We start from the raw sequence: 11,546 nt of genomic DNA on the forward strand, positions 1-11,546 counted from the left end.
TCCGAACTCAGTGCTCCTGAGATTTACAAGTTCCTCATTTTTTTTCTGCAAAATAAACTACTGTATGCACCGAACTTTTCCAGTGCTACAATACAGGAGTATACAAACTGAAGCCCATTAGTGTCATCTGGGTGACCTCCTGCCCACAGCTGGGACTGGAGCCATGCCCTGCCCCCAGAAACACATCCCTGAGGTATGAACCACCAGCATGGTGCTGGCTGCAAGTTGCAAAGAAAAATAATACTCAAAATAATACTCAATACTGCTGCCAAGGGAAGTGCACAGGGCAGCAGGGCTGCAGCCTGAGCAGTGAGGCCAAGAAAGCAGCACAGCCTGCTGCCTGGGTCAGGACGGGGCCCAGAGGTGCCAGGCTGCAGCCTGCACAGTGGTACTGTAGTTGTTTTCTGTTCTCATCCCCAGCTCAGTGCTGTACCTCCGTGTTGTTCTGAAAAGGCCCTCTGCATTGCTGCACACTGTTCTACAACACTCCTACACAGATTAAAAGCTTCAAGGTTATCAACCCTGATTTTATAGCTCCTTTGCAGGCCTAACCTGAGCACGTGAAAGCAGAATGCTTCACATGGAACATGGCCAAAGGCTGCAGCAAAGCAGAGAGCTCTATGGTAGCCAACCTACACAGTAAAAGACTGTTAAGGCAACAGGGCTGTTAGAAAAACAAAGAAAACAACCTAAAACATCGAGGTGCTGTTCTCTGTGCTTCTGTAGTCTTAAATCTATTCACAATTCTGAATAATAACCTTTTTATTTTTTTCCTGGTAATGTCCAGCAGTGTTACTACTTAAAACAGAGCAATATTTGTATCTCTTATGAAGAGCACCACACGTACTGTCCAGTTTGCCATTTGCCTTCAATGGCAGTCTACAGCGTGATTCCAGCAAAAATATCAAGGCTGCCCTCTGGGTCCTCCCCAGGCTCCAACTCCTCATTGCAATCCTCAGGAGGGGGGAGCACACCCTGCACTCGGGCTGTCCTCCTCTTCCTTCTGCGAACATAGGCGGCGTGAACCTGCGCTGGCTCTGTGGAGGGCGAGCTGCTCACACTGCCTGCTGCCTCCAGGGCCGCCTCCAAGTTCTTGCAGAACCTAGAAAAGAGTCGTGCAGTTATTTTTGTCGTTGCACAGGATCTGAAGAACCACTCAGAGAAATGAATCCTTTTATGATTCAATCAAAACATATGAAGAAAACCATTACTAACATTGCAACGGTCTAGTCAATTCCAGAAGAAAATCAGAACTAGCTACAGACATATCCTTGCGTACACCATGCCACTTCTCCTGGTAATGCTTGTGGATTAGAAGGCAATCAGTGGATAGATATACTCACATCCCATTAAAACACAGTTAAGCACGTAATGGATTCTGTGAGATACCTGATGCTCAGTGGCATTAGTGATCAGGTGCTCTTTGGCTTTTCTACCCATTTCGTTCCTTGCCTGAAAAGAACCACAAAGATTCCTGGTGTGTGTAACTTTCTATACTCTAGTACTTCAGTACTTTCACTCTAGTTTCCACACTAATATTTCAATCTGGGAAAGTGCAGAAAGCATGTACTGCAATCTGAATACCAAAACGGTTCCTGAGTTACAACAGCAAATGCTGCTGTTATCATCAGATAAATTCTAGTCAGCAGCAAACACAGTCTGAAAACTCATGTTGGTTACAGGTTTTTGCTTCAATAGCTTACAGACTTCTGAACTAAAAAAAAAAACCCCAAAAAACCCTGATTGTAACTTAGACTTCTGGGGCATGTTTTTTTAATTTAATTTTCCTTTCACATAATTTCTATGTATTTTTCACTTTCAGATTTAGTTGTCACAGATAGGATTGGTGTTATCTAACAAACCTGTCAATCCTCCTTGCATTTTCTTCCATTTTCTGATTAGCCACATGCAACAGAAATTCAATATATTCTTCAGAGACCATCAGTTTCCCCATGTGGCTCAGTGGAACTTCCAAGCAATGAGTGCTCCGGACTGCCTAAAAGCACACAAGTGAGGATTTCCTAAAATAAGGTTTATTTTTTTTTTTTTAATTTTATGAAGGTTATTTAGGTAATATGGGCAATTCATTGCAGGGAGGAAATAAACAATTACATGAAATAAACAGTGTCACCCATGTAATTACTTAGCTTGCTGACAGCTGAAGCAGAATGTTCTTTGCTTTGTGTGCCTCATGACAGCTGTGTTTCACGTTACAGTTCAGACTGGTGCTCTTAAAATATTTGAGGTTAACATGAAGAGCTCTTTTACAGTCCTTACAGGTAAGTGATAAGTACTTACCATCATAATTTTTCCTCCTCTCCCAACTGTAATGCCAGAGTTCTTGAACCCAGACTCCATAGCCACTGAATGCTGCAGAACAAATAAATGTCTTTAACAAGCTGTATACACTTTCACAGCAAGAAGTAATTGTGGAAGCACTGCAGTGCAGCTTATGAACTCAAGTTTTGAAAAGCAAACCCACCAACCAACCTCAAAACCTTCAAACCCTTATTCAGAAACACTTCCCCTAATGAATGCAGTAACAGTTCAACCATTCAAATGGTTCTGATGAAAACCAACACGGTACCATACATTTTTATGGTTGGTTTTTAAAGAGCTACAGCCAATGGCCTGTCTGATCCCAACCCATCCATCACAGGACGCTCGCATCTCTCCTGCACTGCCCTGTTTGACTGCAATGAGCTGGTAGTCACACAGGTGGTCACACCACACTTTCATAGGTACAACTTCAGCAGTGCTGCCCGAGTGGCCAACCAGCTCTCTTCTCCACGAATGCAGGAACAAAACACTCCTGCACTGCTCTCCAGAGTCACATGGGAACAGCAGAAAGCAAAGGCACTGCTCCATGAGTTGAAATGCCAGAACCAGACCAGCAGAAGTGTCTGAAAAGCCATCACTGAGCCAGTGGGAGCAAACCCAGGCTCACTGGCTAAAATTGTTTTAGAAGCCAAACTGCTTCCAATGAGAAGGCCACTGGGGCTTGTTCTCTAAAAAAGTGTATCAAAAAAGTACATGATGTAAACTGAATGTCCTGTTTTATCCATCAACTGTTATTGCCCCAGTCATTAAACATGTAACGCATCTGGGACTACTTTCAAGAGCTGGAACTGACTCAGGAGCCAGGACCTTTCCTTGTACAGCACAGGGTGTCACAGAACAGCAATGTCATGTTGTTCTTGCTGTGATTTTACCAGGAGCTGTGCGTCCTGCAGCTCTTGGCACAGCACATGGAGAACAAATGGCTCAAACTTGAACACGACGTCACCTGTGGCTTTTTCCAGTGCTGCCATCTGAAAAATACATACAGTGTTTCAGTTAATACTGAAAATATGTACTGATAGCACCAAAACCACAAAAATCACAATGTGTGAAAGGATCATTAGAAATGCAGCAAATGAGGTCCAAGAAAACCTGTTCTTTCATCTACTTTCAATTTTTCATTGCTTGTAACACACAGAAATTCCACAGGTGTCATAACTCTGCTTGTCACAATGACTGTGCTCAGCAGAAATGCACAGAAATGCACAGTAAGATTTCAAACACCTCCATGTGCTTCTGTGTACGTTCAGACTGATCTGTGCGGGCAGAGGCCGCCTCACTGCAGCCTTGTGGCACCCGAGCAGGCTCTTCTTTGCCCACAAAGACATTTCCTTTCTGAAACACACTCCTTTACTTCAGAGCACTTTCTGGGATTCGGCCAATTACGTGTACTGCTTGGTGTAGCTGATGACGTTTAAATAACGCATAACTTAGCTGGTAAGGGCAGGAAAGGGAGAATACGCAAAAGTTGAAATTAAGAGGCAAAAACCCACGGAAAAAAAAGAGAATCTAAGTTAAAAAAAAAAGAGCCCTTCTTCACGGTAAGATCCAGGGATTTCCCTCAAGCCGTTGGCTCTGCCGAGTGCCGCTGACGTTATTTTCCGCACTCGCGAGGTCGGATAACGCTGCGCGCTTCTCGGCGCCATCTGTCCGCCCCTCCGCGTTACGTTACGCGGCGCAGCCCGAAGGGCGGGCGGTGCTTCTGCCCCCGGACGGGCCGCGCTCCCGGCGCTGGGATGGGCGGATCCCCCCGCGCCGCTGACGGCAGCACCGCCCCGCTCCCCCGCTGCCGTCCCGCTCCTCACCACGTCGGCGCGGCCGCACGGCTCGTGCGTCACCAGCAGCCACCGGCAGTGCTTCTTCGGCACCGCGGCCCCTCCGCCCTGGAACGGAGGGAAAGGGAAAGGACGGGCTGAGCCGCGCGGCGCCGGGAAGCGAGGCCTTGTCCGGCCAGGTCCCGGCGCTCACCGCTGCGCCGGCCTCCGCCAGCACGAGGCGCCCCGAGCAGGAGCTGGTGGTGCAGTACTGCGCGCGCCCGTTCAGCAGCCGCACCGCGCCCACCGCGCGCTCATCCAGCGCGCCCCGCCGGCTGCAGTCCGCTCGCGCCATGCGCTGCGCCTTCCAGCGCCCGAACGCCGCCATTGGGGGGCGCCCTCCCCCACGCGCCTACGGCGGCCGCGGCGCCGCTCCGACGGCGGCCCGAGAGGGACAAACTTCTCCGCACGAAGGGCCGCCGCGTCCCGCCCCGCGCCGGTCGCCCTCCTGACCGCGGGGCGGCCCCGCGGTGCAGCGCTCCCGCGTCTGCTGTGTCCGCGGCCAGAGGATCCCGCGAGGCCGCTGCTCGGGGCGGTCGGTACGAACTTCTGCCGCTCTTCTACGCGTCGCTGTGACGGCGGCTGGAAGCGGGGCGCCGCGGGGTCACGTGACCGTGCTCAGAGTCCGTTTGGCGCCGTCCCCCGGAGCGCCTTCGGCCGCGCTTTGCGGATCCGCTCCCGGTGCGGGGAACGCGGTGCCGCGCGGGGGCAGGTTTGTTGGTACGGGAGCGGGCTCGGCTCGGCGGTTTCGCGTCTTTGATCCGCTTTGATTTCGGCTTCATCTGCAGGTGTTCTGATGGCGACGGCGGCCGCACGGAGCGCGATGCGGGCGGTCCGGGTGTTTGAGTTCGGGGGCCCCGAGGTGCTCCAGCTCCGCGCAGATGTTCCCGTCCCCGCTCCGAGGGACCGTGAGGTCCGTGAGCCTTGCTTTCCCGCAGCCGCTCAGCACGCGTCGCTTTGTTGCTGACGCTCGGAGAGCGCGGTTAGAGTGCCGTGATGCTGTGCTGTGAAGTCTGCATTTTAAACCTTTCGAAGTGCTACTCAGCTAATGTATTTCTTTTTAGGTATTAATTAAGGTCCACGCGTGTGGGGTGAACCCTGTGGAGACTTACATTCGTTCTGGGACTTACGCTAGAAAACCAGCTTTACCTTACACTCCTGGCTCCGATGTGGCAGGGGTAGTTGAGAGCGTTGGGGAACACGTGACAGCGTTCAAGGTACTTTCACAGGGCTTTAACTCGTTGTAGTTTGTAGACCTGCGAATTGTGGTGGGTGCTGATGTTGTGCGAGCAGCTGTGTGGGGCTGGCTGTGTGCCTGGGCCACAGCAGCAGCCTCCAGGCCAGCAGTGGGGCCAGGAGTGCTGCCTGCTGCTGCCCGGTGCTTCTGCTTCCAGTGGACCTGTGATTGCTGGCTGAAGAATGGCTACGGTACTTGGTTACCTTCAGGTATAGTGAGAGTGCAGCTTTTTTCCACATCAAACAAAAGTCATGTTTTTTAAGTAGTGTTTGGGATCTGTGAGTGGAATTCTCTAATGTTTGGAGTCATGAATCTAATGGGACAGTAGGTTTCTGAGTTGCAACGTAGAGTGGAGGATACATGCTCGTTTAATTTTAGTCTAAGTATATGAAATTAGATGGTTTGTGTTGGTTGCATTGGTTGTATGCATTAGCATTTACAAAATTCTTCTCTGTGGCAAAGATAATTGTTCGTTTTAACAGGAAAACTTTTAGAAAAAGACTGAACTTGATCTTAATGTATATTAAGGAAGGAAGTGAGGGAAATTAATCATTTCTCTATTTTCTTTCCCTGCTTTCTAGAGAGGTGACCGGGTTTTTACCACTGCTACGCTCTCTGGAGGATATGCAGATTATGCCATTGCTGAAGCTAATACGGTCTTTCCTTTGCCGGACAAACTGAATTTCAGCCAAGGAGCAGCGATTGCAATACCCTACTTCACTGCTTATCGTGCTCTTTTCCTTAAGTAAGCTGCCACATCAAAGCTTGTGCATTTTGCTTTTGAACTTTTAAAGTGATAAAGCCAATATTTTCATTGTCCTGTAATATGAGGGGATTTGAAGACGTCGGTGTGTGGAAACACTTCAGTTGAATGTGCTATATTGTTAGAACAGTGAAATGGTGATTACATATAAACTTCTGACAGCATTTACTGGGGAAGTATTGCTTCTTACAAGAACAGACCTCAAAAGGCTTCTTTAGTACAATCATGTAATAAAATGTTCAACTTTTTCAGTACTCGTTTGTGTTCTAGCTAGGGAGGAAACTCAGCAGTAATTCTAATTTCTAAATTAAATTGTCAGTAAGTGTTAGTGCAAACCCATCTCTTCTTAATGAGCACCCATACCGTGGAGACCCTCTGTACAGGCCTGTGTTGCTGTAGTACTGTATGAGGAAGAGGAGCCAGACTTGTGCATCAGCTGGATGAGAGCTCAGACTGGAATCTAGCTTGACAGAGATGATTAAGACCAGTGTGCTTTATTTTAAGGTCTGTAGCAGGTGAAGATCTTGAATTGGTGAATACCAGGGTATTACTTGCTGCTAGTTGCATGTTGACATAACTGCATGTTACTTACATTCATGAATTATGTATTTTATTTTGTTTTCCTCTTTTTCCAAAGAGTCTGATGGTTCCTGTTTATCCATAATGTAATCTGTGAATAATACTGTGTGTAAGATAAGATTTGATACAGTGATGTGGAGTGGTTATGTATTGTAATCATCATGCCAATACTGTATGTCTTTTCTGGTTCAGAGGGCATGCCAAAGCTGGGGAGACTGTACTGATTCACGGCGCAAGTGGAGGTGTAAGTATTGTGAAAAGGCAAGTTTATAGAAATTGGATTTTCTGTCCTTGTATCTGCCTTTTCTTTCTGTTCTGTGTTTTCTGCTTATATTTATATCAATGCACTGATGAAAAAAAAAAAAAAAGTCTTTCAAACACTTTAGGATACTTGATTTCCTAAAGCAAAAACCTTGTTATCCCAAATAACTGTGAAACTACCTGAGGGATTGAATAAGGCCCCTTGTACAGAGGGTTCTGTGGTAAACACGTTGCTGCAGGTGGGAGGTGAGCCAGAAGCTGATAGCAGAGATAAAGCTGATAGCAAAAAGCTGTGATTTTTGATTTTCGATTATGTGCAAGATGTCCTTAATTCTCTAAAAAGCAATCAGTACTACGAAGCAACTATGCATTTCTGGGGTATTTTTACCTGTCAGCTACCAACTGGCTTCTCCAGGAGAGATACTGCCGTGTATCAATTAATAGCTGAATACTACTTGACATTGCACATCTGGTTTTCTTTGGTTTTATGTGACAAAACTTGAGATCTCTTATTACATAACGTTTGAGTTTATCTCATCTTTCGTTCTCTGCACCTTGTTCAGCTTCTGCCGTTGTACCAACAGCTGCTGTCAACTGGCAAACTTTTATGAACTGTTTGTCAGACAGCAAAATGTTGATAATAGCACTCTCACGTGGGAAAGCATTCTCATTCTAAGATATTAAAATGACATCCAGTATTATGGCAACTTTTTTTTTTCCCTGTAGGCTAAACATAGTGTTTCTGCAGTTCTTAGTTTTTATGCCTCTTGAAAAGATGTGCTGCCTTTGGTTTGTTGAAGAGGATACAGCAAATCTATTTTTCTGTGGATCTGTAACCTTTGTGTTGGGAATATTTACAAAAGCTGTGAGATAGATGTGTAGGGATGAAGCACTTAAAGTGAAAGTGTCTTTGTTGCATCTTTTCTTCTATGTCGTGCTGTTTTCTGTAATTATTCTTAAAAAAATGTACATTGTTTTGGACATTTATGTGAAAATCAGTCTGGCTGTGAAGTATTCAGTTATGTCTCATCATCTCCAAAGCCAGTTCTTCTGAAGGCATCCCTTACCTCTAAACAGTGTAAAGCTATCTGAGATCCTGAGACTTCAGTGTCTAAAGGTACCATTGAACCAATGAAAGGTGCAGAAGCAGTGCCAGTAACTTTGTGCTTACAGATTTTCTTCGCAGCATATAATGCTGGTATCAGTAGCGGGTGATCCTGTGAAGGGTTTTCTTTTCTGCTTATCAAATATTATTTGGACCAGTTTTAACAGAGAGGCCACTTTACATGTGGATTCTTAGCAAATGCTGACAGCTTTTAAACAAGCAGACAAATGACACAACAAGACACAGAAGTTCACTTTGCCTATGAAAACATCCCTTCCCTTTTTTAATAGTATTGGGGTATCTTTAAGATAAAAATGAATTACATAATTAGTTAATTACATGGACAGGCAGGCCTTTAAAATGGATAAGTTCCACATCATGGATAAATGTATCAAATTTAAAATGCAAAGAGTTGTTTTTGTTTTGATTTCCTCCTCTTTTTGGTCAGGTGGGAATAGCAGCATGTCAGATTGCCAGAGCTCATGGCTTGAAGGTTTTGGGCACAGCAGGAACTGAGGAGGGTATGAACGTTGTTCTGAGAAATGGTGCTCAGCAAGCATTTAATCACAGAGAAGCTAATTATGTGGACAAAATTAAGGTAAATATGTATTGGCAATAGCTGATGCGGTATCTGTTAACTTAAAATAAAGTTGTGCACACTTTTTTTGTGGAAATTTTTAAAAACACATCTATGCAGTGGCATTTCAGAAATCCCAGTATGATGGTTTTCCTAATTCAGCATTTCTATGTTTGCTACTGGCCATCAGCCTTAGTGCAAAGTCTCTCTCTCTATATAAAGCAATCAGCTGCCAAAGGTATGCTTTCAGTAGTATATGAAATAAACAGCAGCACAAAAACACTAAGCAAAGTAACTTTATTATATTCTGGATAGGAATATACCAAGATGCAAGGAGTTAACATAATAATAGAAATGCTCTCCAATGTCAATCTGGCTACCGACTTGCATCTGCTGGCCCATGCAGGAAGGGTAATGGTACGTATTTTCTGTCTCTGGGGTTTGCGTGTGTGGCTGTGCGGTTTGACAGTGGTAACTTAGAAACTGTCTTTTCATGTGGCTCTACCAGGTTGTGGGCTGCAGAGGTCCCATTGAGATAAACCCCAGAGACACCATGAACAAGGAATCCAGCATAATAGGAGTGAGTCGATTTTCTGAAACTGAGGTATGACAAGAACACTTTTATTTTAAATATCTTTTTGTTGAACTTTTCCTGTTAAGGAAGTTTGTCTGTTAAAAACAGGAATTAAAGCATAATCTGTCTGCAGGTACTTTGTGTATGAGTTCCTTTATGTTTTGATTTAATCTTACAGCACCATAAAAAGTTTTGGGGTTGTAAACATTGATTTAACAGAGGCGGAAATGATTAGTACTTTTCTAATGTGAAGACCTTGTGGTAAATGCTGTCCTCTGTTTTCTGCAGGAGGAGAGGTGTGAATGTGCGAGGGCAGTCCTTGATGGCATGGCATCAGGCTGGCTGAACCCCGTGGTGGGCCCTGAGTACCCACTGGAGGAGGTTGCTAAGGCTCACGAGGACATCATTCACAGCAGTGGTGCTCGAGGAAAGATGGTGCTCCTGCCATGAAGTGTTTCTCCGTTTATTCTGTAGCTCTTCTCACCGCACCTTTTTTTACATGATTGATTGAATATTTTTTATAAAATGCATTTTTAATCAGGTTTCAGGAGAACAACAAGTGCTGGCTTACATAAATTACATTGCTTCATTAGCAATGTTTTCTTTTTGTAATAAGAGAGGTCGGGCTGAATTTATTGTAATTTTTGTAACTTTTTTGGCTGATGTGGAAATAATAACTTTACTGATTTGACACTGTGATGGAAAAGCGGTGTTGGAGAACACGGTATCCCAGCTGGAATCTGATATCACGCACTGCTTGGAGTCATAGTGAGGCACTGGGAAGCTGTAAGCGGTGCAGAATGAAGCCTGCTTTGTTAGTTTCATAGCCTGTCTGCTCACAGTAGGCAAATAACCAGGGCTGTGAGTTCTTTAGCCACAAAACTTGTTTCATTCATCTTTTGTCACAGAATTTACTTGGAATTAAAGCTCTTACTGTCAGAATCTCAAATATGAACTGTTTGAAAGCAGTGTCTCTACTAAGTCATAGTCCCTGTCAGTCCCTCCTTGCCTGTCCTGAGAGGCAGTTTTGTTATGCTGTGCCTGACCTAGCATGTGAGCTGGAAGCACCCGTGATAATGCAAGAGCAGTAACAGAAGCTGTGTGCAGCACATTCGTTACTTGGCAACCAATCATACTGGCAGAAGCAGCTGATTTATTGATGGCTAAGCGGCTGCATGGGAGCAATTTCAGGTCTTCCCGTGACCTTTGTTAAGTTTAAAGTCACATGAATCCCTGGCTGTAATGTGAGGCTGCTCTGCTTTGATGGCTGTCTGGAGCTCATGCCATTTCACGAACGGATGTGACTGCGTTGTTGACCTGTCAAATACAGCAATCCAAACCCGATTCCTTTGAAACGTTGAAAGTGTTTGCATTCAGAGTACAGCTTGATGTTACAGTTCCGAATACCTTTCAGTGGAATAATTAACGAGAAGAGCGCTCGCTCTCCTCTGGGGAAGGCCGTGCCGGGTGGGCTGCGCTGTGCGGGCCGTCCCGGCCGCCACTCGGCCGTCGGCCGCGGTGCGCTCGGCCCCGCCCCGCGGTGCGGTGTCCCGGCAACGGCGGCCGTGGCAACGCGGGCGGCGGCGCCAAGTGCCGCGCCGGGGCTGGCGCAGCCATGAGCGGCCCTCGGCCGGGGTGAGTGGGGCGGCGCGGGGCCGGGCTTCCCTCCGGTAAGGCGCGGCTGAGCGGGGAGCGAGAGGCGGAGCTCTCCGTTCCTCGGCTCTCGCGGCTGCGGCGCTCCGTTCGGCGGAGGGTGCTGGGGCTGAGGGAGCGGTGAGAGCCGCGCGGGCCGGCCCGGCCTTCTACGAAGAAATACGCAGAAGTCCAAAGGAAACTCGAAACTCCTTATCCTGGGGGACGGGTTTGTGCTGCTGCCGCAAAGGGCACTCGTGCGCTGCGAGCAGCGTTTGCTGCCGGTTCTGTTGTCGGCGGTAACGGCACTGTCCCCGTCTGCGCCCACGGGCGCATACAGCAGCGCTGGGGCCGATACCGCCTCCCCCCCCCTCACATGTAGCATCTCCTCGTGGCTGTGCGGGACCCCCGGCAGCTCCGCATCGCGGTCCGGGGGGGCGGGGAGAGAACCGGAGGAGTGGAAGCGCGACTGCTCGCAGGGCGAGGAGCAGCTCCGGGTGCCCGCAGCCCTGTGCTACCCGGGCAGTGCGAGGAGCAGAGAAGCCCTCGGCACCACCGCCGTGCTGTCACCGATCGCACTTATTTCAGCTGGCGTCTGTTGTCCCCGCTCCTCCTGCTGTGCACGGCTGCACAGAGCCCGGCTCCTCTCTGCCACCTCCTGGGG

General features: G+C 47.4%; 2 protein-coding genes across 2 annotated transcripts; one reads left to right on the forward strand and one right to left on the reverse strand.

Annotated features, from left to right (window-relative positions):
• Window positions 1-879: 879 nt before the first annotated feature.
• TYW3 (tRNA-yW synthesizing protein 3 homolog) lies at window positions 880-4,482 on the reverse strand. Its single transcript, XM_065737791.1, has 6 exons — window positions 4,295-4,482; window positions 4,146-4,218; window positions 3,213-3,311; window positions 2,299-2,370; window positions 1,863-1,996; window positions 880-1,102 (listed from the first exon to the last, which is right to left on the reverse strand). The coding sequence occupies exons 1-6, from the start codon at window positions 4,480-4,482 to the stop codon at window positions 880-882; spliced, it is 789 nt and encodes a 262-aa protein (XP_065593863.1).
• Window positions 4,483-4,899: 417 nt separating this feature from the next.
• Window positions 4,900-9,831, forward strand: CRYZ (crystallin zeta). Its single transcript, XM_065737146.1, has 8 exons — window positions 4,900-5,067; window positions 5,219-5,371; window positions 5,973-6,136; window positions 6,926-6,977; window positions 8,548-8,697; window positions 8,992-9,093; window positions 9,185-9,280; window positions 9,539-9,831. Exons 1-8 carry the CDS (start codon window positions 4,951-4,953, stop codon window positions 9,698-9,700), a joined length of 996 nt encoding a protein of 331 aa, XP_065593218.1. The 5' UTR covers window positions 4,900-4,950; the 3' UTR covers window positions 9,701-9,831.
• The last annotated feature ends 1,715 nt before the right edge of the window (window positions 9,832-11,546 follow it).

This window comes from Cyrtonyx montezumae, unplaced genomic scaffold (genome assembly GCF_038088225.1).
Source record: "Cyrtonyx montezumae isolate F1298 unplaced genomic scaffold, pur_monq_1.0 scaffold_1, whole genome shotgun sequence".
In the NCBI taxonomy this organism is placed as follows: domain Eukaryota; kingdom Metazoa; phylum Chordata; class Aves; order Galliformes; family Odontophoridae; genus Cyrtonyx; species Cyrtonyx montezumae.

What these genes read in the sequence shown, in the direction of transcription:
- TYW3 (XM_065737791.1), bottom strand. Translation starts at nt 4,482, where the DNA reads ATGGCGGCGTTCGGGCGCTGGAAGGCGCAGCGCATGGCGCGAGCGGAC. An exon ending in CGTGCGGCCGCGCCGACGTG is followed by an intron (nt 3,312 to 4,145) that starts GTGAGGAGCGGG and finishes TGTATTTTTCAG; the next exon opens with ATGGCAGCACTGGAAAAAGC. An exon ending in TGCAGGACGCACAGCTCCTG is followed by an intron (nt 2,371 to 3,212) that starts GTAAAATCACAG and finishes TTTGTTCTGCAG; the next exon opens with CATTCAGTGGCTATGGAGTC.
- CRYZ (XM_065737146.1), top strand. Translation starts at nt 4,951, where the DNA reads ATGGCGACGGCGGCCGCACGGAGCGCGATGCGGGCGGTCCGGGTGTTT. An exon ending in AACACGTGACAGCGTTCAAG is followed by an intron (nt 5,372 to 5,972) that starts GTACTTTCACAG and finishes CCTGCTTTCTAG; the next exon opens with AGAGGTGACCGGGTTTTTAC. An exon ending in TATCGTGCTCTTTTCCTTAA is followed by an intron (nt 6,137 to 6,925) that starts GTAAGCTGCCAC and finishes TTTCTGGTTCAG; the next exon opens with AGGGCATGCCAAAGCTGGGG.